Below are 22,721 nucleotides of genomic sequence, written 5' to 3'. Positions count from 1 at the left end.
ATGTATCAATTTGTATCAGGGGAGCTTCGTGCTTCGAGTAGTGGTAGCGGAGGCTCAAGCCCAACCCAACTCAACCCGGTATGGTGCTAGATCCGCCCCTAGTTAGGGGTATATATAGTGTCATCAAGACCCTTCTTTTATACTTTTGTTTACAATCGTTTTTGAACTACGAGTACTTGACGAACTTTCATTTTGGCGGTGCCAATGCTAAGACATAGCTATATATAGGGAATACTTTTTGCTCAACTTTTTCATTGGTTGTGTGCCTTTTGTCGTCTAGAGGCCCGGAGACCTATTTGAAGCCTTTGTGTATCATCTTGACGTATTTCTCTTAAGATTTTCATAAAAAATTCTTTATTCAAAAAACTATAGGAAATATATAGTGGAGGTTATTAATTAAGTCGCATTGCATAACTATGGTAATTAAGGCTATTGCGCTCCAAGGTAATATATGGAGGTCGATCAAAAGCTTTTTCTGCCTTTTTTGATTCTTTGTGGGTATTGATGATGATTCTCTGTGTGGGAGTGAATAATCCTATAGCTAGCTTGTTTTTTTCCCTCCTCCTTTAATTTGAAAATAGTATGGTGCTGTTAGTTTTTCATAGTTTGGTTGCATCGAGCCCCAAGGCAATCGTCATATGACATCCAACACTACAATATTCAAATTTGCTAGTTGCTACACAACTTTAATTACTCCTACATTCAGAGCCGTGCATGGCTAATTGGCATGCCACTATTAATATATATAAGCTGAATGATCGATCAAGATGTGGGATAATACGTCGTACTTTCCATTATAGCATCTCTGCCGACTGTTGTGTTTACCCACCAGTATAAAACATTTTATATGGCTGTCATCGCATTATTAGTCTCAAAAGCTAAGGCAGCAAAAGCACAATCATGAGAGATACTAGCTGCCCCCAGGCCATTCCTTAGTTCCAGACCTTTTCGTTTTGAAAGGAACCACACGTTATTTAGATTCGTACGTCGTTCAAGGCACATATGCATGTACATATATAGGTACATCCGTACGCGTACACGCCCAGTGGACAGAAATATCAAATATATGAAGAGAATTATGATTTTGTATGTATGGTGAAATTGTTGCAAACTAGATGGCAGTCGGGACTTGATGTGCAAGGATCGATTCGTCCCCAAAAACAATGAATTATAAGATTTGTGTAAGTAAGGTTTTGTTTGGTTCTCATTGCTAAATTTTAGTTATTTTAGTAGCTAAATTTCAGTTTAGTCTCATTAATTATTCAAGAGTAGTTAAAATAATTTTAGCTGGCTAAAATTTAGCAAGAAAAAAACCAAATAGGTCCTAAAATTAGCTTAATTTTGATTAAATTATAGTGGATAATATTAATATTTGTCTTAAATAGATTTGCTATGGAAATATATTTATAGTTAACTTAACACTACTAATTTTATATTATTGAAAATGTTGGTACTTTTTCTAACTTTAATCAAATTATAATGTTAATCGTTTGTTTCATCTTGAAAAGTAAAAATTGTATTTTTTTTTTTGGTGCACGCAGACGCAGGTACTATATATAGCTAGCTAGCTGAAGTGTAGGAACCAAATCAAATTCCCAGGTCACGTCAATTAATTTTCTTGTTTATTTAGGCTTGCATTTTTTTTTCTGCCTCAAAAGTAACTGACAAGCGACAAGATGTACATGCGAGAGTTATAAAAATAATAATAAAGAAAGCTAATGGTCCGTCGCTTTTGTTGCCTTGAGGCTTACAAATAAGTGGCTCGAAGATGGACAAACCTGTACATCAATGCTCCCTAAGTTCCAAAAATGCAGGTTGTCATAAACTGTATAACGACCCACCATTTTAGCTAGTAGCTACTCATAGCTAAATGCACAATAAATCAATTACCAAAAGCTGGACACAGTTTGCCACACTTTGATATTTAAAAAGCATAAGTCAATTATTAATCCTTGGACCTTATTCTTCACACGACTCAGGCCAATTTAGCTTCACAAAATTATCACACGCACACACACCAACCTAGTACATAGATCACTATGGCTACAATTTCACCCACTTGGTACTAGTTTATACACATGAGGTGTAGCCTTACCCTTATAGAATGAGGTAGGTAATCCAATCTAGTAGCAACAGCTGGACACAACACACCTTAAAGACAAGGGTACGTAAATATTGGTGAAGAGCTCAAGGTTGAATACAAAGGTATAAAATGACACAGCCTCTCTGGAAAAATGATAAATGAATAAAATAATTGATGCTGTGTGTTACGGCCAATGTTTCCTAAACGCTAAAAGGTAAACAGTCGGTCACTTACCGTTTAGCTATTATTCGAGCTAAATAGTCTATTAAACAGGCTAAACGGTCAATTAAACGGGGCTAAACGGATAATTAAACGGAAACGGTGTACCACTGTGTAGCGTTTACACGGCGTTTAAACGGTCTAAACGGCCGTTTAGGCAAACAGTGGTTACAACAAATATATAAGGTTTTGTAGTGGTATTAAGCATATTTTGGTTTTGGCAGTGTACAACAGCATATTACACATTTGAATAGTGTTCTACAACAAAATTTCCCTAAAAATGGTTTGACATGTTCAATAATGCTTATATGATGATGGTTCTCTAAAAACATGACCAAAGGGTGAACCGTACCCCTAGCATTAGAGATCACTAGGCAACAATAACAAACTACCCCTAACAAATATTCCCCAAGTTTCAAATCATAGTTCACTTTAGTTTTATCTTAAATCAAACTTTGCTAACTTTCTAGAAAAATATATTAGCATCTATAAGTTTCAAATAAGTGTACAATAAAAACAAATTTCATAGAGAATTTTGTTAAATTAGTTTGATGTTGTGGATATTGTGAAATTAGAGAAGTTTTACTTAGAACAAAGCAAAGTGACATATAGTTTGGAATGGGTGGAGTATATCTCACGGCCCAAGATTGTTTTAGCTCGACCACCTTTATCCATAGGAACAAATGTGCATCATATGTAGCAGTAATCCATACATCCTTAAGCCCTAAGCGCAGTGAATCAGAAGATGAGATATGCTGCAATCTAGTCTTCAACGTTCTATATATATCGTGTGTAATGTGTACACACAACTGGCAGATGCGCTGTTGCAATCACAAAAGGGCAGAGGCTGTTGTATTGTCTCTGTCGAGCCCTGCACCTTGTAGCCTGCGGTGAACACCTGCCTCTCACTTGATCTGAGGCTTGATGCGCAATCTGAATTTGCATCTCCCAGTTGGTCAAGGGTGTCTGCTCATCGATTTTTTTTGTTTGGAGCCTCCAGACTTAACCAGTTGATCAAGAGGGCCATATGTGGGATCCAACTAAGGCCTTGTTTAGGTCCAAAAAATTTTTGGATTTCGTTACTTAAGCACTTTCGTTTTTATTTGACAAACATTGTCCAATCATAGAGTGACTAGGCTTAAAAGATTCGTCTCGCGATTTACAGACAAACTGCGCAATTAGTTTTTGTTTTTATCTATATTTAATGCTACATGCATGTGCCGCAAGATTCGATGTGACGAGGAATCTTAAAAAGTTTTTGGTGGAACTAAACAAGGCCTAAGAAGAAAGGGTTAATGTCAGCATGACACGACATGTGAAATAGCGTGACATCATGACTGAAGTAATAATATATGATCAATTTAATTTCACAAGCACAAGAAAAGCGATGGCAAAGAAGTAATTTAAAATACCAGTCCTCTATAGTTTTTCATCTATTTACTAGTAGTCTTTTTACCCAAGTCATTAGTTTATAACCTAACATGAATTGCATATCGAAAAGGAATTCGTTGCATTCGCATTTTACTAAATTACAGGCTTCAGATGGCACCTTATGAATTTTCATTCTCAAATATAGTTAGTTGCGTTGGTTATTGAAGGGTTGATAAATCAGTCCAAGAAGTTGACTATCAACAAATACAATAGCAATACGCCAACAAGCAACAAGGTTCAAGGTTGTGAGACTGAAAATTTCTCTTGGTTTTCCCTAACATAGTAACCTGAACTTAAACAAATCAATCTACAACATTTTATTCTTCGAATCAGAGTATCAGACACAGAGATCACCAGAAGACGACTTATAAACAGAAAAAAAAAAAAAAGCCTTTGTGGATGTCAACAAAGATACTGTCTAGATTCTCACATGAAGCAAAAAAAAAAAAAGACAAGAAAAAGATGATACATTCATTTTTAGGAAGAGGCGTAGCAGCCATTTGTTTCTCTCAAAACCGCGTGTTCTTTTATAAGATTATAAATGATTGACCTAGCTACCCCCTCCATCCCAAATTATAAATCATTTCAAGAATTTTAGAGAGTCAAACTATCTCAAATTTGACCAAATTCATATGATAACATAATAACATTTATGATACCATCTAAGTGTTATTAGGTTCTTCGTTAATTATATTTTCATAGCATATCTATGGTGTCATATTTTTCTATAATTTTGGTCAAACTTGAGAAATTAACTCTCCAAGATTCTTGGAATGACTTATAGTTTGAGATGCAGGGAGTATTATCAAAAAAAAAATGGTTGTAGTATTGTTTCATGGTAACTGTGGACCCACGAAAGCGATGCTCTGGCTCATTTTTTTAGACCCCTTCTCAAGGCCGTTTCAAGCCGGCTTTTGCTGTAGAGAAAATAGTTTGCCTGAGAATCAGATGCATCCGAACAGGAATTTTCTGGAGAAAGAATCTATCTCAAGAAGCACTCGAAGGTATTATATATACTGTTGAAAGCTGAAACAACACAGTATCAAATCCTAAAGGTACTGTTCAAATTGAAATGTGAAATGACACGGTATCAAATCTCAAGGCATATAAATACAGTTGAAGCAATATGGTATCAAATTCTCCCACCAATAGTAATTTACTAAGGAGCCTACATTTGATGGCGTCATGCAATTTAGTCTTCATCTTTTTGAAATGAAATAGGACAGGATCACTCCCTATAAATTATCACTGGGTGTTCAGTTCACAGATCCAAACAAGAAATTGTGAAGTAGTACATCGTAGTACATCTGGCGAGTTCGAGACGATTATAACAACTTACCATCCACATATCCAACAAATCAATCAACATCAAGCTGAACAGCAGTAAAAAAACCAACAGACAGTTGAAGAAGACAAAGTGTGCCTGGAAAAAGCAGGGAGGATACATTAGTGTACAAAATACTTATTGGTGGTTAGATGATCAGTTAATGTTTAAAGAACAAAGATCTTTGTTGTTTCTAACTCCTGATTTGGCGCATTTGAAGTCGTCAAAATAGAGGAGTGTTCCAGTAATCTACTTTATATTTTACATTATTATTAAACTATGCATATAGAGTTGCCACGTTTGACATTTGTCCATCTATCCTCTGCTTTATTGCAAATGCACAGATTAATAGAAAGGGTGAAAACTAATGGATCTCCACTAACCCAAACCCAACAACACACCAATCCAAGTCCATCTGTACACCAATCCAAGTCATAGTTGACACATTGATGTTGGAACCCGAATTTCTGATCCAGACCCAAAACAAATTATGGTATATAATATTATTTTTTTTTGTGCTTTTGGCTTCTTCCGTGCCTATGCCTTGGCCGGCGATGGTCAGTCATTAACACTTCAATTTTGGGATATAATATTTTGTGTGCTTTTGGCTTCTTCCATGCCTATGCCATTGGCCGCCGGCAATAATCATAACACTTCATTGGTAATAACGGCTGCTTATAGGTTGCCCATGAGACAAACTTGTTTTGATTATTAGAACAACCACAAGGTGAGGGAGAAGCAATCTTGTGTTCTCTTCATACGCCCCGTAAGCTGAAGAGAATGCATAGAGGTTGGTTTCTTTTACCTCTCTCTCCCATGCCTTTCTACTTGATCTTTCAAGATTTGAGCTCCTCAAAATTTATCAGCAGGATATGAAGCGTTGCTAGGATGCCTCATTGCTGGGGTGATAATTGGGGCCATTGCTATTTTCTGCCATGTCAGGAGAAGAGCCAGGAAGTTTCAACCATCAAGAAACGATATCGGTAATTTCACTAATTAATTAATTGCACATCCATATGCATATCGAAGTTACTGAGATGAGTTTTTTTACTCACTAATAGTAATATGAACTTACAAAGTCGCACATGTTATTTTTTCTTGCAGAGGTTGCGGTGACATCCCTTGAGTATGAGGAGACTACCTGCAAGCCGATGTCGATCAAAGAAATATACACAGCAACTGAAAGCTTGAGTCCATCAAACATCATTGGACAGGGTATTGCAGGTACGCGTCCATAATAGCTGATTCACGGTTATGGTATCTGTACCATAAAGCAAGCAGAAAGTATATTTTTCATCCAAGAACATGAGACTTAGAAACCATACTATTAAAGTATGTTGTTCTTTACGGTGTGCAACTTGTTCCTCTTGTGGTTCCAGGGAAGGTATACAGAGGAGTGCTTGCAAATGGCTGGCCTGTTGCAGTGAAGCACATCGTTAAGAATGAGCATGCAGAAACCTTCCTAAGGGAAGTTAAAAGCCTGTCACATGTCAGGCACCCAAATCTTGTGTCATTAAGAGGTTACTGTGACGGGCAAGAGGAGTGTTTTCTTGTGTATGAGCTGTGCGTCAACGGTAATCTATCAGAATGGTTATTTGGTGAGTAACAACATAGCTAAACATTTAAAGTGATGAGCAGAACTCTAGAAGTCTATACATTAATTGCATAACTGAAGAAAAGAGTAATTTGATTGTAGGAAAAGATAAGAACCTTTCATGGATTCAGAGGCTTCAGATAGCACTTGGAAGTGCTTGTGGCCTTTGGTTCCTGCACATATATCCTGAAGGCTGCATTGTTCACCGTGACATCAAGGTTTGTTGCATGATCTGAAAGGCTTCAGTGCATCTATAGATTCATGTTTAGTCAAACTCATACTTTCTATATATGATAGCCAACCAATATACTTCTTGGGGTTGACATGGAACCCAAGCTGTCGGATTTTGGACTCTCAAGAGTCATGGACTTAGGTGTGTCACATGTAAGCTCGGAAGTCAGAGGAACGTTTGGCTATGTTGATCCAGAATACCGCCACAACCACAGGGTGAATGCTGCAGGGGATGTGTATAGCTACGGCATGGTGCTCCTGCAACTCCTGTCAGGAAGACGAGCAATCAACATCATGAATACTGCTATGCCAATGTCACTGGACAAAATGGTAAGATCATAAATAGTTAAAGTAAGATATTACATTCTGAGATCAATAATTGATTGAGCTGAATATGTGTACCTGTCGTTCCCAGGCCTCTACACTTATCCAAGATGGCAATGTATCGGAGTTTGCTGATCCTAGGTTGAATGGAGATTATTCAACGGAGGCATTTGATCTCAGTTTGAAGCTTGCTCTGTTATGCACTGGCCACAAGAAGCAACGGCCATCCATGAAGCAAGTTGTATCAAGGCTTGAGAAGGCTCTTGAGATCTCCATGAGAGATGATGCAAAGCGCAACAACATTAGCATTGTTGAATCCCTTGCATAGCTACTATGTGTAATCCTTATAAGCCCCTTGATGTTTACATGACCATGCATAAACATTTTCGTGCACTAAGTGAACAAAAAACCAATTGAGACATTGAGTGGCGAGAAATTTACATTAGTTACTTCATGCACATAACTAGAGACAGTTAAAGACCAAATCTAGAGACAGTATACAGAGAAGTATAACTACAATCCAGACATCTATTATAACACAGGCTTGGATATTTCAGCACCTTTTCTGTCACAGTATACAGAGAAGTATAACTACAGCATAGGAAAACCAATAAAAAGAGTCAAGCATGATACCTCTTAGAAAAGACAATGATCCAGATAATGATAATGAGTTTAATGCAGCACTTGAATTCACTACGATGATCCAAGTGAATATGCTCCCTCTCAACTTACTACAAAAGGAAACACCGGTAAGTGCACAACATGGATAATTAGCTTGGCAGACATATGCCAAATGAAAAATATGGTCATGGGTGCCTTGACTACCAATCATATGATCCACCTCCATATGCCCAATGAAAAACATGAAATTCTTTTTCAACAGAAGTCAATGCCATCCATATAACTTTATTCCATAACAATATATGTTTCAAGAATTACAGGGCTATACGTAGGTGCACTAGCAATCATCCAGGTAGAATTAAATCTAATTACAACATAATGCAGAAACCAGACTGTTAGTAAACTGATATTCTGCACAGATTGGAAGAAAATGCACAATAACGACACAAATTATTGAAGTGGCAGTTCATTCAGTGCGTCTGTATAATCCTTTTGATTCATCGAAAGGACGCACAAGCCATGCGGGAGAAAAAGATAAATGGCAAGAAATATTATCACTCCGAGATCAGCTTCTTCGCCAATAGCAGGTTGAGGGGGTTGCCGCAAGTATATCTGACTGGCACACCACATACAGTACAGGGTGGCTATCATCAGGATGAGAAAGAAAGACTGGTTTGATTTTTCTGCTGCAGACCTTCCATGCTTCACTCTGCCAAAACAAGGAACTTGTGTTTACAGAACTGCAATAAGGATTTGTAATGTTTTTCAGAAGGGAAAAGGTTTTGTAACGAATGGAGTGATGGGAACATTAAAAATTCAAGTGAGCATATGTAAGATAGGTCTGTATTTCTTTTTCTAGAATGCACAGGAGAACATACTATCTTTGCATAAAAAGAAAGAAAGACAGGTTCGATACAACACTAGGCTGCTGTCTTGCAGTCTGCTGGTCAGAACACTTGAAACTATTATACAAAAATAGAACGGAAACAACCTAAATAAAACAGACAAGTTATACAACAGTCAAACTAAACAAACAAACAGAATTTCGAATGATCTGGTGCCAACACTTTACACCTCTGGGGTGATAAGGATTACCTATTTCTATCCATTACAAATGTGGGGGAAAAAAAGGTGATACAACTGAACATACCCAGGCCTAATAATGGACCAAACAGCATAATCAGCTCCATACCAAACAGGGTAATGAAAACCACAGACACCAAAAGTAGATGTTCTAAATTCTAGAGTTGTACATAAAAAGTTTTTCCTTTTCTATTTAATGTACTGAGGAAAACCATAACTTCTACAGAGAATCAATTAGAATTACTTGTTCTGTATACAAGGAATCAAGAATTTAAATTGTATTTGTAGTGGCATAGCGGCTAGGTGCCAAAATACGCTGCACTACTTGCAAGTAACCTAATCTAGTTTCTGTGTAACATTTTTTAGTTTGTACTAGTTATCCTGCATAAAAAAACTATCACCTGTTGATGTACACAAACCCCCCCATGAGGCAAGTACAAAGAAGTCCTACGACGAGCACTGCATCTGGATTGATAGGAGCACGACCTTTCCACCAACCAGTGCTCAGGATCCAAGTGTACATTGTAGAATGTCCATTCTCCTGCAGCAGTATAACATGAACTCACTTGGGGAAAATAGCACATTCAATTCCAAAGTATCAAAGGGAAAGGTTTATTTGTGATCTGAACAAATTTTAATTCACATGCAGAAACATCATGTCAGTTGGATTAGGTGGATATCTCTAGAACAACTTTTTTCCAAGCTGTTAAGCACACACTGTTAAAGTTGGGACATCAATTCTGAGCTATGCCTCCCCCATGCACGAGACATCCGTTGCCGACTTTCAGTTGACAAAAATTCCAAACTACTGTATGCTCACCTCAAACAAGTGATCCAAGAAAAAGTGAGAGAGCGAGCCGGCAGAGATCAGCAAGAAACACTGCCTCGTTCTTAATGGCACCTGCAACAACACCAAGATTAAACAAATCAGGCACGCAACACTAGATTGATACAGAGGCTTCTGAACTCTGAAGCTACTCAACACTATTCTGCAACAGAAGATTAAGATAATGCGGCATTTGGAATGGCATTGACACCAAGTTGCTAGACTCTAGACGCAGCCGTACTGAATAGTAGATTTAAAAAGGGCCAAATCCAAGGCGGCGAAAGAAAGATTCATGAGGAATTGAAAATTCCAGCACCCACCCCGGAGGGGGAGTCGAGGACGCCGGCGCGAAGCAGCCGGCGGGAGAGCCAGGCGTAGGCCCAGGCGAGCGGGAGGCCGAGGAGGAGCGGGTAGTAGAAGGGGTGGTGCACGGCGGCCATGGCGAGGTCCCCCGCTGCGGAGGCCGACGGGAGGAAAGAGCAGAGCCACTCCGCGAAGGAGCCGAGGTCCGGGCCGAGGAACGCGTTCGCTGCGTAGACGGCGCAGTGGTGCGGCCCGAAGCGGCGGTCCGGGCCGGCGACCCGAGACAGCGCCGCGCCGCCCGACAGAGCGTACAGCAGGTGCGCCCCTGGCCCCGGCATCCCGCTCTTTATTTGGCCGCTGCGCTGATAAGCTGGCTCGGTCGCCGCCGGACGCCGGCCGATGGTGGCGTGGAGCGCGGTGGTGTTTGTTGGTGGGAAGAGCAGAGCGGAGTCGGGAGGCGAGCTTCCCTGGAGTCGACGACGACGATAGGTTCTGGTTTGGTTTTAGGTGGGAGCTTTTGCTTTGCGTAGTCGTCTCGCTCTCGCCTTGCGCGGTTTCCGATTCTGCTGCTGTCTCCGGCTCACCGCGACTCCGCGAGACGCCAGTGTAACGGTTAACGGTCACGTGTTTTGACCTGGACTCGACCCTGGTCAGCATGTGTTGCAGGTTATAGAGCTGCTCTTAAATAGTCCTTGCTGTAACTTGGACAACTATTTTTAGCTAAAATATAGCTCTAATTCTAATGTGATGACTTCTAAGGCCTTGTTTACTTACCAAAAAATTTTGCAAAATTTTTTAGATTCCCCGTCACATCGAATCTTTAGACGCATGCATGAAGTATTAAATATAGACGAAAATAAAAACTAATTGCATAGTTTGGTCGGAATTGATGAGATGAATCTTTTGAGCCCAGTTAGTCCATGATTGGACAATATTTGTCACAAACAAACGAAAGTACTACAGTACCTGTTTTGCAAAAAATTTTGGAACTAAACAAGGCCTAACTTTCTATAAGAGCTTATGTACTAGGAACCACTGTATGAGTCAAAGCTAGTACGTATTTGACGCGTACCTTAAATAATTGTCACTTTTGATTTCCGTGTCATAAGTTTCACAGAATTCGTAGAAAAAACATGTAACATTTATATCTCTAAATAAATTTATTATGAAAATATATTCAACAATCTAACGATGTTAATTTTATATCATAAATATTAATATTTTTCTATATATATTTAGTCAAAATTGGTTCTCGAAATGAAAACGATATATTTAGGGACAGAGGAAGTATGTTTCTAAATTTAATACTTTTGATAACTGCTAACTGCTAAGTTTCAAAACTTTGTTAATCAAAACGTCAAGTACTATTTGTGGGGAGTCAAAACTCAAATGGAGGTTTGCTAGACGATCCTAGGTGGCCAGAACATGTCACTAGCCGACTAGCGGGTCAAGCAGCCGTCCCAACGAACCACCAAAGTCAGCATGGTCATAAATATAGCACCCCATCCAAGTCGTTCTAGCTTTCAGCTGTAACTTGGACCACTATTTTTAGCAAAAAATATAGCTCTAATACTAATGATGATTTATGTATGTAATTACTTTATGAGATATAAAGCTATACATATTTGACGTTTATACTTCTAAATTTAACACTTTTGGTAACTGCTAAATTATGCTTCTATAAATTTAATACTTTTGATATCTGCTGACTGCTAAAGTTTCAAAAGCTCGATCAGACTTTAATCAGAACGTATTTGTGGCTGTGGGAAGTCAACAAAATCAAGAGAGTAGCACTCGAAGTTTGCTAGTAGACGATCTCAGGACCAGCCGACCAGCAGGCCAGAGAACATCTCAGAGCAGCCGTCCGTCCCAAGTACCAACAAACCACCAAACGGGGCCAGCGGTAATCCGGCTTAGCTAATCATACATGCTCGGATGCTCCGCATATTCTAGTCATCAAGAACGGCAAATCATGATTCCACGGTTCCACCAGTACGATAGTGTACGCCTTTTAGGAGGACCTCAAGACAAACCGCACTAATTCTTTTTACAGCGAGCAGTGGTGCGTCTTATTACTGTTACTACTACGGTTTTCCACTTGCATCACAAGCTCACTTTGACAGTGGCACCTCCGTCTAGGAGGCGTCGCAGTCCATGGGCGCAGCGGCGTCTTCCACCCGCTTCCGGCACCTACGCGCCGCCTTGATCGCCAGCAGGGTGTCGCAGGCGACCCACGGGAAGCTCCAGAACCGCTTCTCGCCGCGGCGGTCCGGGTGGTACGTCACGTGGTACCACGCCGACGCCAACTTGGACGCGTCATCCTCCTTGCGAGCCCTGAGCCACCCCCTCACCTCAGCGTGCAGGGCGTCGACGGCGGCGATGATCCGGTCCTTCATCTCGAAGTAGCGCTTGTTGTCCCGCCGCAGATACACCAGCTTGTTCCGGATGTTGCCCGTCAGGATCTCGTCCTCGTGCTCCGCGGAGTAGTATGTCATCAGGGTGCCCAGCTTCTCGGCGTACACCTCGTACTGCTCCTCCGCGGTGTCCAGGAACTTGTCGAAACCAGCGACCTCGAGGTCCGGGTCGTACACGCAGCGCGGTGGGCCCGCAGGCAGGAGCGCTTCTGCGTTCTCCTCATGGCGCAGGGCTGCGCGGTAGAGCTTGCCGAGGACGCTGGTGGAGACGTACATTGGCCTCTCCCACCGTTCCATGAAGTCCGGGAACTCCCGGGGCCTCAGCGCCACGGGCATCTCGGCTGGAGCTCCCGTCTTGGCAAAGTCGACCGCCATGGAGTGCAGAGCGGCCAGCTGGAGGCACTCGGGGCTGCGAGCTTTCAGCGGATTACGGTCTGCGTGGATCAAGTGGGCGGTGGAGATAACACCGAGGGCGTCATTTATCATGTAATTGACGAAGTGCTTCTGAATTTCCTGCAAGCATTTGCATGCAGATGTTCATTTGTAACATTTTGCTCAAGCGAGAATAACCACGCAAGATGGCGAAATATGCAGGCATTTGCTGAATGTTCACGGCGAGCATAATTCACATACCATCTTAATACCATGCTGACTGGACTAAAATGTGGTCTTAACAGCGAGTTCTATATGCTCATTATTGCCCTATCAGCACCTGTTTCATGAAGTTAATCCTAAATGCATACACACATTTTAGAAACATGCAAGGATCCTTAGCTCCAAAATCATTATCATTAAAATGCCTGAATCAATAGTCTCAGGGGAAAGATCGCTTATAAACTGATATGTTGAGACTATAGAAATCCTATTAACCGAATAAGAACAACAGCAAATCAACCATAGTATATACATATATAATCCAGAAAAATGAGCGAATGAAAGACACTCACGAGTATGGAGTGTACCTCGAGTGTAACAGCATGGTCCATTATGCGTGGCCTCGTTGCAGTGTAGTCCATAGGTGCATCAACCTTCTCCGGAATCAGTTTGTCATCCCAAGTAATAAAGAAGAGGTCGCCATCCAAATCGCCACCCGAGCATTCATTTGGATGAGGCCTAATTAATTTGAAGATTTCAAGGATAGAGCAAGCATTGACAACATTAATCCAAATGGTTAGTTGTAAACTACAAGATCAACATAACATGGATAACATTGCTAGCAGAGACAGATACAGTGTCTTAGTTCAGTAGACAGGCTGCTTCACAGCCATGGACAGAGAAATTGAACTCCACATTCTAAAGATAAGTCATTTTTCAGATTCAGAATAGCAAACATACCTTTCCCCTCTCTGAGGAAATACAACACAATCAATAAGACCCCTAGCATCCAATGCAGGGTCATATACAGCTTCAAGTACTCTGACATCACCAGGATGGAGACATGGGTTTTTTGTGACTGCAACTTTTCCAACAATTACAGCTGTTTTGCCATCATCATTGCAAAAGAATGGCTGTTCACTGTACTTCTGCTCCTTGCGATTCTTTGTAATTCTGATGTAAACTTGGCCATAGTCTAATGTGCAGGTTTCATCCAAACAACCAATAAGAACACGGCCTTTCTGGACATGAATCTTACACCTAGTTCTTATGTCGGTCAGCCTATTAGCCCGATGGGCTTTAAGAATCATTAACAGGTAAGGCTCTGAACTTGGTTCATAGCCTTGCAGCACCATCTCAGAAGCTGTCTTGGTATCAGCACCACCAATTTTCCCTAGGACAGACAAAGCGGCTTCTTTATTTGTTAGCATTCCGTCTGATTCGTGCATGTCATCTTGTTGCATCGATTCAAATACTTCATCCTTTATCCCCAATGTCGAAAGAAGAGAAATAATTTCACGGTTCACGTAACATGGCTGAGACTTGCTCCAATTTGTAATGTTCAGCATAGTGCTCTTCGACTCAAACTTCTTCATACTAGGTCGTAGAGAAAGGTTGAAAAAGGAAGTAGGGTCAATAGTGATGACTCCTTTATAGCCCCCATACCTTATTTGAAAAGCAGAAGGAGGGTGAGCAGGGTCTAATCCAAATAACTTGGCAATCTGTCTGGCAAATCTAGTAGAAATCTTCCCGATACCATCTGAAAATATATATTTAGTGCCATCACTTGTGACTTCAATATCTGGAATTACTTCTACATCATATGATGAGATTTCAAATGTTTGCCTGGAGGAGCTAAACAGTTGGCCCATTCTAGCTGCACACTTGGAGACTGAACGGATATCTTCGAAGTGGCCCATCCACCTCCTTATACTCTCAGCAGTCAAAGAATTATTTGAAGCAAACATCCAAACAGAATTACCACGAAGTTGACTTGCTGAAAAGGCCAAAAATTCATATTTTTTTGGGCCAATGCAAAATCCTTCCTTTAGAATGGAGAGAATACGATGATACAGGCCAGTTTTCAAAGGTGTAGAAAAGAAACCTTGTTCAGTTCTAGCTGATAATGCATTGGGAGAAAGCTTGCTCCAGTCTTCATCAACAAAAGTAACTCGAGCAAAGTCAGAAGCATACTCAGAGTGGTACTTAACCACGTAATTTGAAACTTCTTCCTCAGGTCCCAAGCAGTATATTTTTGATGGTGTGATGTGAATTCTGTAACACCTCATCAATTTTCCACCGTCCTTCTTGTTGGACAAAAAGGCTTTCTTGCTCTTACTCATGCTATGAGCCTCATGTCTGATGAATTGCAAAGGTTCATAGCAGGTAGATTTTAATTTGCTCATTTTCTCAAATATTCTCCTTAAAGTATCAATTGACAGCTCTTCAAGGACTTTAAACAGATCAGCATTAACATGCCTGGCAACTAGCTTCCCCATGTGAACAAGAGAGTTCAGACGGAAAAGAACTTCATAAGGCACGGAAAAGCCATTCGGGCAGTCAACAAGAGGAACCACATTGGAGGAGGAGCCAAATGCAAGCATCGAAGAAATGGCCAATTCCTCTAATTCTCCTGAGAAGGGTAAACTTTCAAGAATATCTGATACTGGTACACCTTTGCTCAGTTTCAGGACAAGAGTGGAACACTCGCCGAAAGAGTTATTAGGTGTAAAATCTAGTGCTCTGACCCATGCAAATTTGGCATCCTCCTTGCATGCATGAAAGCGGTCATCTGTAAACCTCGATTTAACTGTTGACCCAGAAATTGCAGTGTATATTCTTGGTGCATAAGTCAGCTGAAGCAAGGATAATATTAATTTTATCAGAAGAGTAGCTTCAGATTCATTAAAAAAGATGCCCTAAGAACATTGCAGCTGAAACAAATTGATAGTCGAAGAAATATGACAAGCATTAAATCTATATCATTGCAGCTATAACTATGTATTCAACAGGGCAGCTTAATATTAACAGGAGAATTGATAGAATAGCATTTGTAAAATCTACCTCAATGTATTAAGTTAATAAATCTTAAACAGCTTACACTCTCAATATATGATGAAAAAGACATGCTTCAAATAACATGCAGAGGAAACTCGAGTATGCTTGCATAAATATGAAGTTAATTGATCAGTTTCATGGAGACCCTGATGGGCAAGGCAATGCTCCGGCTTAAGGACAGGCTGTGAATCTCAAAAGGCTATCACACTGAAGGAGAAACCGTCTTTTTTGGTTTCTGTAATTGATATATTTCTATCCTGCTGCTGATACTCCTGTTATGTCCTTTCTGCTGAAACTTTCTGAGAGATGGAGAAGGTTGGTAGGTTAAATCTCTGTAGTCGGTGCTCTTAGTCAGAGCTTTTGGCTTTAGTTTTTGTAGCTTTGGCTGCAGGCTCTAAGGCCTTTAAACTCTTCTTCTTTCCTTATTTCTGTCTTTTATCTCACAAACTATTTATTTCCTTTAATATTTTAATGGAAATGGGAATTTCTCAGGTGGAAAAAAAATTGATCAGTTTCAAACTTCAAAGTAAAAGATCTTATTCTTATCCCTTATGAGGATTACATTTATTGTGCATATCTCAAGTCGTTGAGTAATTACTCAAAATGGAAAATGGCTAGATTATGCAGTAAATGAATCATATGAAAACCTATAGTGTGATTGATTTGAATGCTGCTACACAACATATGCGATAGCAGACATAGAGGACTCTAGCAGGCCATAGAAGAATGCAAAAATATCCTTCTGTGCAGCACTAGAGGAAGAAGAAAGCTCTATCTGCAGGCTGCAACGCACTTGGGTATGCTCCCATTCTGCTGGGCTGTTAGGCCAGAATAGAAATTCAATTATATGTTGATGTGGAGATGATCGCTCAACTGTCAAAAGAACTCTTCTGCAAGGCTGCCTTTTGCTGGACATTTGGTGTAGTTCTTTTCATTTCCTGAGTTCTGAGGACAGTAGTTGAGGTTCTTTCACTGATAGTTGCTTAAGAAGGTTTGTTCAGAGGTGTTCCGTCCAGAGAGAAGTCAAAGTCGAGTAGAGTTATCAAAGGCTTGTCTTTTGTAATAAACTGGTAATTGGTAACACCAGTAAAACTCCTCTTAGGCTTTCAATAAAGCTGGGCCAATTGCCTTTGGTCTGAAAGTATCTGTAGATTTACTTGTTGACTTGCAACTCTACCCATAATAAGCTACTCTATCACAATCACTGGGTGAATCTCTTGGGCCCTGGCTACTGACCGAAAATGAGGGTTGATGAGTGATGACAGTGTATATCAATCAGATATCTGCGTGTCAACTATTAATTCGAAACAGGCACACTTTAATTCATATAAGGGCGCATCAAGGTTTTGGAACTTTGTGCATCGAAGCGAATAGCACGGTCTAAGCTGCTCACCTGCAGCAAGATGGCGCCCGTCCCATCAAGGTGGCACCCAAAGCACTCCCTGATGTCCTCAAAGAGAACCTCAAGCTTGTAGCTCCGGGAATCCTGCTTCAGGTAGAGGTCCACACGCCGCTTCCTCGGGATGACCTCGGCCCGCACGCCGTCCCAGGAGTAGGCCGCCTCCAGCTCTCGCTCGGCGACGCGGTTGCCTAGAATGAGGCCCGCGTCGGCGGCGCGGAGGGAGAGGTCAGGCGCGCGGGGCAGGAGGTCGGCGTGGGCGGGGGAGACGGAGAGGCAGGAGCCGAGGAAAGGGGGCAGGCGGCCCGAGGAGGCGAGGTCGATGGCATGGATGGCGGCGGCGGAGGAGTCAAACTGGACGGAGCCGTGGCCGCGGCTGAGCCAGCCGCGGTGGGCGGCGGCGATCTCGCAAGCGAAGGCCGCGCCGGTGGTGGTGACGGCGGAGTCAAAGAAGGCGAGCAGCTCGGCGGCGATGGCCGAGGCCGGGATGTTGGCTACCCGCACCGTGGCCGTGGCGCCCGGCGCGGGAGCCGCCATCGACATAGTGGCGGGCGGGCGTGGAGCTGGAGGACCGGGATCCCTGTCAGGCTGTCACGGCCGGGGGTTTTGTGCCCCCAAAAGAGGGTTTCTTCTTTCTTTTTCGTTTTTTTTTCTTTATAGGAATTCAGAATTTCATTGCTCAACCGACTCCGCTAGTGCCTTATTTAGATGCCTTTAAAATTTTAAAAGATTACACAATTCTTCGTCCCATTGAATCTTTGAACGCATACATAAAACATTAAATATAGACATAAAAATGTTGCAGTGTATAACTTTAAAAACTTTTAGTATTTAAGAGCATCTTCAAGAGTCTTAGCAAATCTCGCTCTCTAAATCATCATTTAGAGAATCATTTTTATAAAAATCGTTTTCTATATTCTTCACTGTCCAATAGCTTTTTTATCTCTCATGGCGCACTCTAGAGAGTCATTCTCGTCTTTTATTTATAGCTAGCGAAAAATACGGAATAGAAGATGACTATATTTGCATAATCATTTAGACAAACTGTTGGAGAATAGTTTTTCACTAAAATCTCTATTCTTCATATTTAGAGAATGATTTAGAGAGTATCTTGGAGTTGCTCTAAACAATACCTAATTTGTTGGATACTATCGACGTCCCAACAAGACGATTGTGCTAGCTATTTGAGTACCGTGCCCTTGTTTAGTTCCACCAAAAACCTAAAAATTTTCAAAATTCTCTGTCACATCGAATGTTTGCACACATACATGAAGCATTAAATATAAACGAAAACAAAAACTAATTACACAGTTTGCCTGTAATTTAGGAGACGAATCTTTTGAGCCTAGTTAGTCCATAATTAGATAATGTTTGTCAAATACAAACGAAAATGCTATAGTAGCGAAAACTAAAAAAAATTTAAACTAAATAAGGCCTGTGTTGAGAATTCAACGTGAAGAAGAGTGAGAGCTGGAAAGAGAACTCGCTAGCGCTTCTGCACGTGGGCTTTGTTTACTTCCACCTAAAACTCCAAAAAAATTTAATATTTCTCATCATATCAAATCTTTAGACGCATACATAAAGTATTAAATATAGATAAAAATAAAAACTAATTGCACAATTAGGTCAAAATTTATGAGATGAATCTTTTGAGCCTAGTTAGTCCATGGTTGGACAATAATTATAAAAAACAAACAAAAGTGTTACGGTGTTCCGAAATTTTTTGGTTCATGAACTAAACACGGCCTAGGCCTTGTTTAGATACGAAAAGTTTTTGAATTTTGACACTGTAGTATTTTTGTTTTTATTTGACAAATATTATCCAATCATGGAGTAACAAGGTTTAAAAGATTCGTCTCATGATTTACGGATAAACTGTGTAATTAGTTTTCTATTTTTGTCTATATTTAATACTCCATATGCCGCAAGATTTGATGTGACATGAAATCTTGAAAAGTTTTTAGTTTTTGAGTGAAAACAAGAGCTAGTCTCGCACCTTGCCCAAAAACCGCCCGGGCCTTGTTTAGATGCGAAATTTTTTTGGATTTCGCTACTGTAGCATTTTTGTTTGTTTGTGATAAATATTGTTCAATTATGGACTAACTAGTATCAAAAGATTCGTCTCACGATTTACAGATAAACTATGTAATTGGTTTTTATTTTCATCTATATTTAATGCTTTATGCATATGCCAAAAAATTCGATATGATGGAGAATCTTAAAATTTTTTTGGTTTTCTAGGTGAAGTAAACAAGGCCCCAGTCTCTATCCACTCATGTTTTTCCTATTTTACATGTCAGAGCTTTCTAACATTTCTGTTTTCTATTCACTTTTACCTCCAGGTCAGCCGACGAAATTGTCAACTCTATTGCGGACATCCTAAGAGCGCGTTTGCTGTCAACTGCACACACCACAGCTGCGGGAGCCCCGTGAGTTTGGTGGCCGATTCATCCTCTAGTTGGCGAGAAGTGGCACAAAAATGAACTAACGCTATGTTGTGGCTGACAAACATGTGGCGAACAACGGGGCGGGTGTTTGGATGATGCGGCATGCCACACTTGCAGCACGATGACATACAGGATGAGTTAGACGCTAATCAAACACGTCCTAAGTACAATATACAATCCGACACTCAGGCCTCACTACCAAAATGGTGGAGTTCTCCTAGTGTTTTTAGTTAGTAATAAAACACTACCACTAGTCAAAACACTAGTAAATCCTTACTAGGAGACATTTACTAGGGAAAGTTTATACTAAATTTTGAATGCTAAAATACTAGGAGAACCCCACATCACTAGGAGAAATTGAAAAATCTGGTTGTGCCTTAACAACCGAGTCCAACTCAACACTTCTACTCCATATAAAAACTAGTTCATGAGCAATATGGTCAAATTGGCGTGGTACATACCTAACATGAAATTTTACAAAAAAAAAATGCTATAATTTCCTTCAGGTTAAGCACCAGGCCACCAACCAGAGACAATCTAAATTCATCACCTTGCACCACCCAAACCACTTGCTGCGCATTGGTTTCCAAGCACACATCACCAAAGCCCAAAGACACAGCTGCTTTCACCCCTTCCAAACACGTCAGGACTTCCATCTGCAAAGGGCTATTTGTAAAACGTAGCCACCCTGAAGAAGCATGCCACCATTATCATCACGAATAACACATATCCCCCATCCACCATTCTTGTCATTGTTTCTGAACGCTCAAAGTCCCAGCTCTACCCTGCTGCATCGGCGCTGCCTATACAACTAACAACTGATCCTCCATTCCCTAACTGGCGACTTTCCTTGAGAAAATTATTGCTGTACCACCATAGGCAATTCTCGTACGGACTAGGCTACCGCCACAACCAACCCCTCTCGTCACTACTGTTGCTACCCCAGCAGCACCAATGCCCGCTAGGCCCCACCATGATCAGGGCATGGCAATTTTAGGCCCTCTCCACCTAAATTTTTTTCGTTCATCCTATCTAATCTTTAGACACATGCATGAAACATTAAATTTACATAAAAAAATAAACTAATTACACAGTTTGATTGAAAAACGTGAGACGAATCTTTTAAGCCTAGTTACTCCATGATTAGCCTTAAGTGCTACAGTAACTTACATGTGCTAATGATAGATTAATTATGTTTAATAGATTTGTCTTGTAGTTTCCTGATGAGCTATGTAATTTGTTTTTTTATTAGTTTCTAAAAACCCCTCCTGACATACTTCCGACACATCCGATGTGACACCTAAAAAATTTTCATCTCCAATCTAAACAGGGCCTTAATATATTCCAATTTTCTTTATGTACAATTCATGTGCCAATCGGAAACAGAAGGGCTGCCGGTTTTAATATAGTTCAATTTACCCAAACACCTATCACCTGCAACACATGCAGGCAGCCTGAGATACCTGTAAAAAAAAACATGTCTAGAGGGATACTGAAAGCTGTGCAGGCGGTGTAATGTATGGATGGAATTCTTGATCTGGCAAATTGCCTGCTGGTTTCAGTGATTGATTGGTTCGCCACTTATCGTTGAGCAACGTGTCAGGAGCAGCGTCAAGAGAAAAGGCACTAGCACCCTGATCTTTACCTGCCGGCCGGGGTGTACATGCCTCCTCGGAGTGGCTCATCGGCCACCTGCGTGCATGTGCGCGCGTGTTGGCACGCATGGTGTGCTGTTAGGTCGTTCGCGCTCGCTCGCTCTGTGCGTCGCGGGCGGCATGGTGGCTCGGCTGGGGCGCGTTGGTGTTTGTGTGATGCGCGCGCCCCAGTTGGTGGGCGCGGTGGCCGTGCTCTGCCTCTGCGCGCTCTTTCCTAGCTAGCGTTCTGCGTTCGGCGCTCGGCGCTCGGCAGTGGTGTCCTCTTCCTCCCATCCCATCGAGTATAGCAATCAGTTCTTCAACAATCCAGAGTGCCTAGAGAGTCCCAAGGTCCGAACTCTGAAGAGCGGCGGGCGTGAACACGGATAGCTTTATTGACGCGGGAGGAGGACCAGTGTGCAACGACACGTCGTCAGATGCACGACGACGCGGCGCCGCAGCAACATGAACCTCAGACGTACGAGGACACGGACCTTGGTAGCTACGTAGCTAGGTAGCAAATAGACCAGCATGGACACGATCGAACCAACCAACACCACACCAGCGACGTGCACTAGCAGCAGAGCACTAGTAGTAGTAGTAGCAGTAAACTGGACACTGGACCGTCTCCATCTGCTAGTTCTTGAGGAGGTAGTCGTCGAGGTCGTGGAACGTCTTGGTGGCGGTCTCCTTGATGACGTCCGGGTCGGGCACCTGGTCGTTGGCCTTGTCGAACTCCATGGACCAGTTGACGACGGCGCCGGCCTCACCCTCGCCCTCCGCCGCCGCCGCCTTGGCCACCTTCAGCGTGATCTTGAAGTTCTTGTAGAAGTCAACCAGCTCGCCGTCCACCACGCTGTACGACACCACCTTGTTCTCGTCGTCCGCCACCTCCAGCTTCTCCTTGGCGAACGTCAGCATCGGCACCGCTGCAACACATCCGATCCGAGAGATATAGATACTCAGATACGGCGATGGCACCGACATGCATGCATGGTCTCTTTCCCATCGGCGGCCGGCGAGAGCGCAGAGCTAGGTTAGGTACGTACGTACCCTCGGTGTACTTGAGGAGGCGGACGGTGCCGGCGGACTTGCCGTCGCCCTCGACGGTCTCGATGCTCTTGTACTGCTCGGGGAAGATCTTGGGGAACAGCTCCGTGGAGTCGCGCAGCGCCGCCCACAGCTTGTCCGCCGGGGACTTGACCTCCACCACCAGCTCAACCTTGGACGCCATTGCCGGCCGGCCTCTACCAACCTAGCTTCGTAGTGTAGGTGACTAGGCAGTGATGTGCCTGTGGTGGTGATCTGGCGATGGTGAGACCAATGCCCAGACCTCGTGTATATATACGTACAGAG

At 41.9% G+C, this 22,721-nt stretch overlaps 4 protein-coding genes across 19 annotated transcripts; 1 reads left to right on the top strand and 3 right to left on the bottom strand.

The window, feature by feature from the left end:
• Positions 4,721-10,655, bottom strand: LOC8073555. Of its 16 annotated transcripts, none has more exons than XM_021463013.1 (11): positions 10,057-10,655; positions 9,731-9,811; positions 9,312-9,451; positions 7,840-8,536; positions 7,285-7,476; positions 6,583-7,149; positions 6,406-6,472; positions 6,133-6,318; positions 5,863-5,987; positions 5,073-5,156; positions 4,721-4,968 (listed from the first exon to the last, which is right to left on the bottom strand). In XM_021463013.1, exons 1-4 carry the CDS (start codon positions 10,375-10,377, stop codon positions 8,278-8,280), a joined length of 801 nt encoding a protein of 266 aa, XP_021318688.1. In that variant the 5' UTR covers positions 10,378-10,655; the 3' UTR covers positions 4,721-4,968; positions 5,073-5,156; positions 5,863-5,987; positions 6,133-6,318; positions 6,406-6,472; positions 6,583-7,149; positions 7,285-7,476; positions 7,840-8,277. The 16 variants fall into 16 exon arrangements, with proteins under 16 accessions (XP_021318688.1, XP_021318686.1, XP_021318693.1 ...); XM_021463011.1 differs by having other exon boundaries at positions 6,133-6,472; positions 6,583-6,636; positions 6,768-7,149; XM_021463018.1 differs by having other exon boundaries at positions 6,133-6,198; positions 6,383-6,472; positions 6,768-7,149.
• Positions 6,209-7,534, top strand: LOC8073556 (probable receptor-like protein kinase At5g18500). The gene is made up of 5 exons (XM_002447943.1): positions 6,209-6,281; positions 6,437-6,655; positions 6,754-6,869; positions 6,949-7,212; positions 7,298-7,534. The coding sequence occupies exons 1-5, from the start codon at positions 6,209-6,211 to the stop codon at positions 7,532-7,534; spliced, it is 909 nt and encodes a 302-aa protein (XP_002447988.1).
• Positions 11,810-17,911, bottom strand: LOC8073554 (probable RNA-dependent RNA polymerase 2). The gene is made up of 4 exons (XM_002446590.2): positions 17,279-17,911; positions 13,789-15,683; positions 13,416-13,566; positions 11,810-12,966 (listed from the first exon to the last, which is right to left on the bottom strand). The coding sequence occupies exons 1-4, from the start codon at positions 17,825-17,827 to the stop codon at positions 12,175-12,177; spliced, it is 3,387 nt and encodes a 1,128-aa protein (XP_002446635.1). The 5' UTR covers positions 17,828-17,911; the 3' UTR covers positions 11,810-12,174.
• On the bottom strand, positions 21,738-22,721 carry LOC8057497 (MLP-like protein 423). Its single transcript, XM_002446589.2, has 2 exons — positions 22,419-22,721; positions 21,738-22,294 (listed from the first exon to the last, which is right to left on the bottom strand). Exons 1-2 carry the CDS (start codon positions 22,597-22,599, stop codon positions 22,002-22,004), a joined length of 474 nt encoding a protein of 157 aa, XP_002446634.1. The 5' UTR covers positions 22,600-22,721; the 3' UTR covers positions 21,738-22,001.

This window comes from Sorghum bicolor, chromosome 6 (assembly GCF_000003195.3).
Source record: "Sorghum bicolor cultivar BTx623 chromosome 6, Sorghum_bicolor_NCBIv3, whole genome shotgun sequence".
NCBI lineage: Eukaryota > Viridiplantae > Streptophyta > Magnoliopsida > Poales > Poaceae > Sorghum > Sorghum bicolor.
This window is presented reverse-complemented; position numbering and strand designations above follow the sequence as displayed.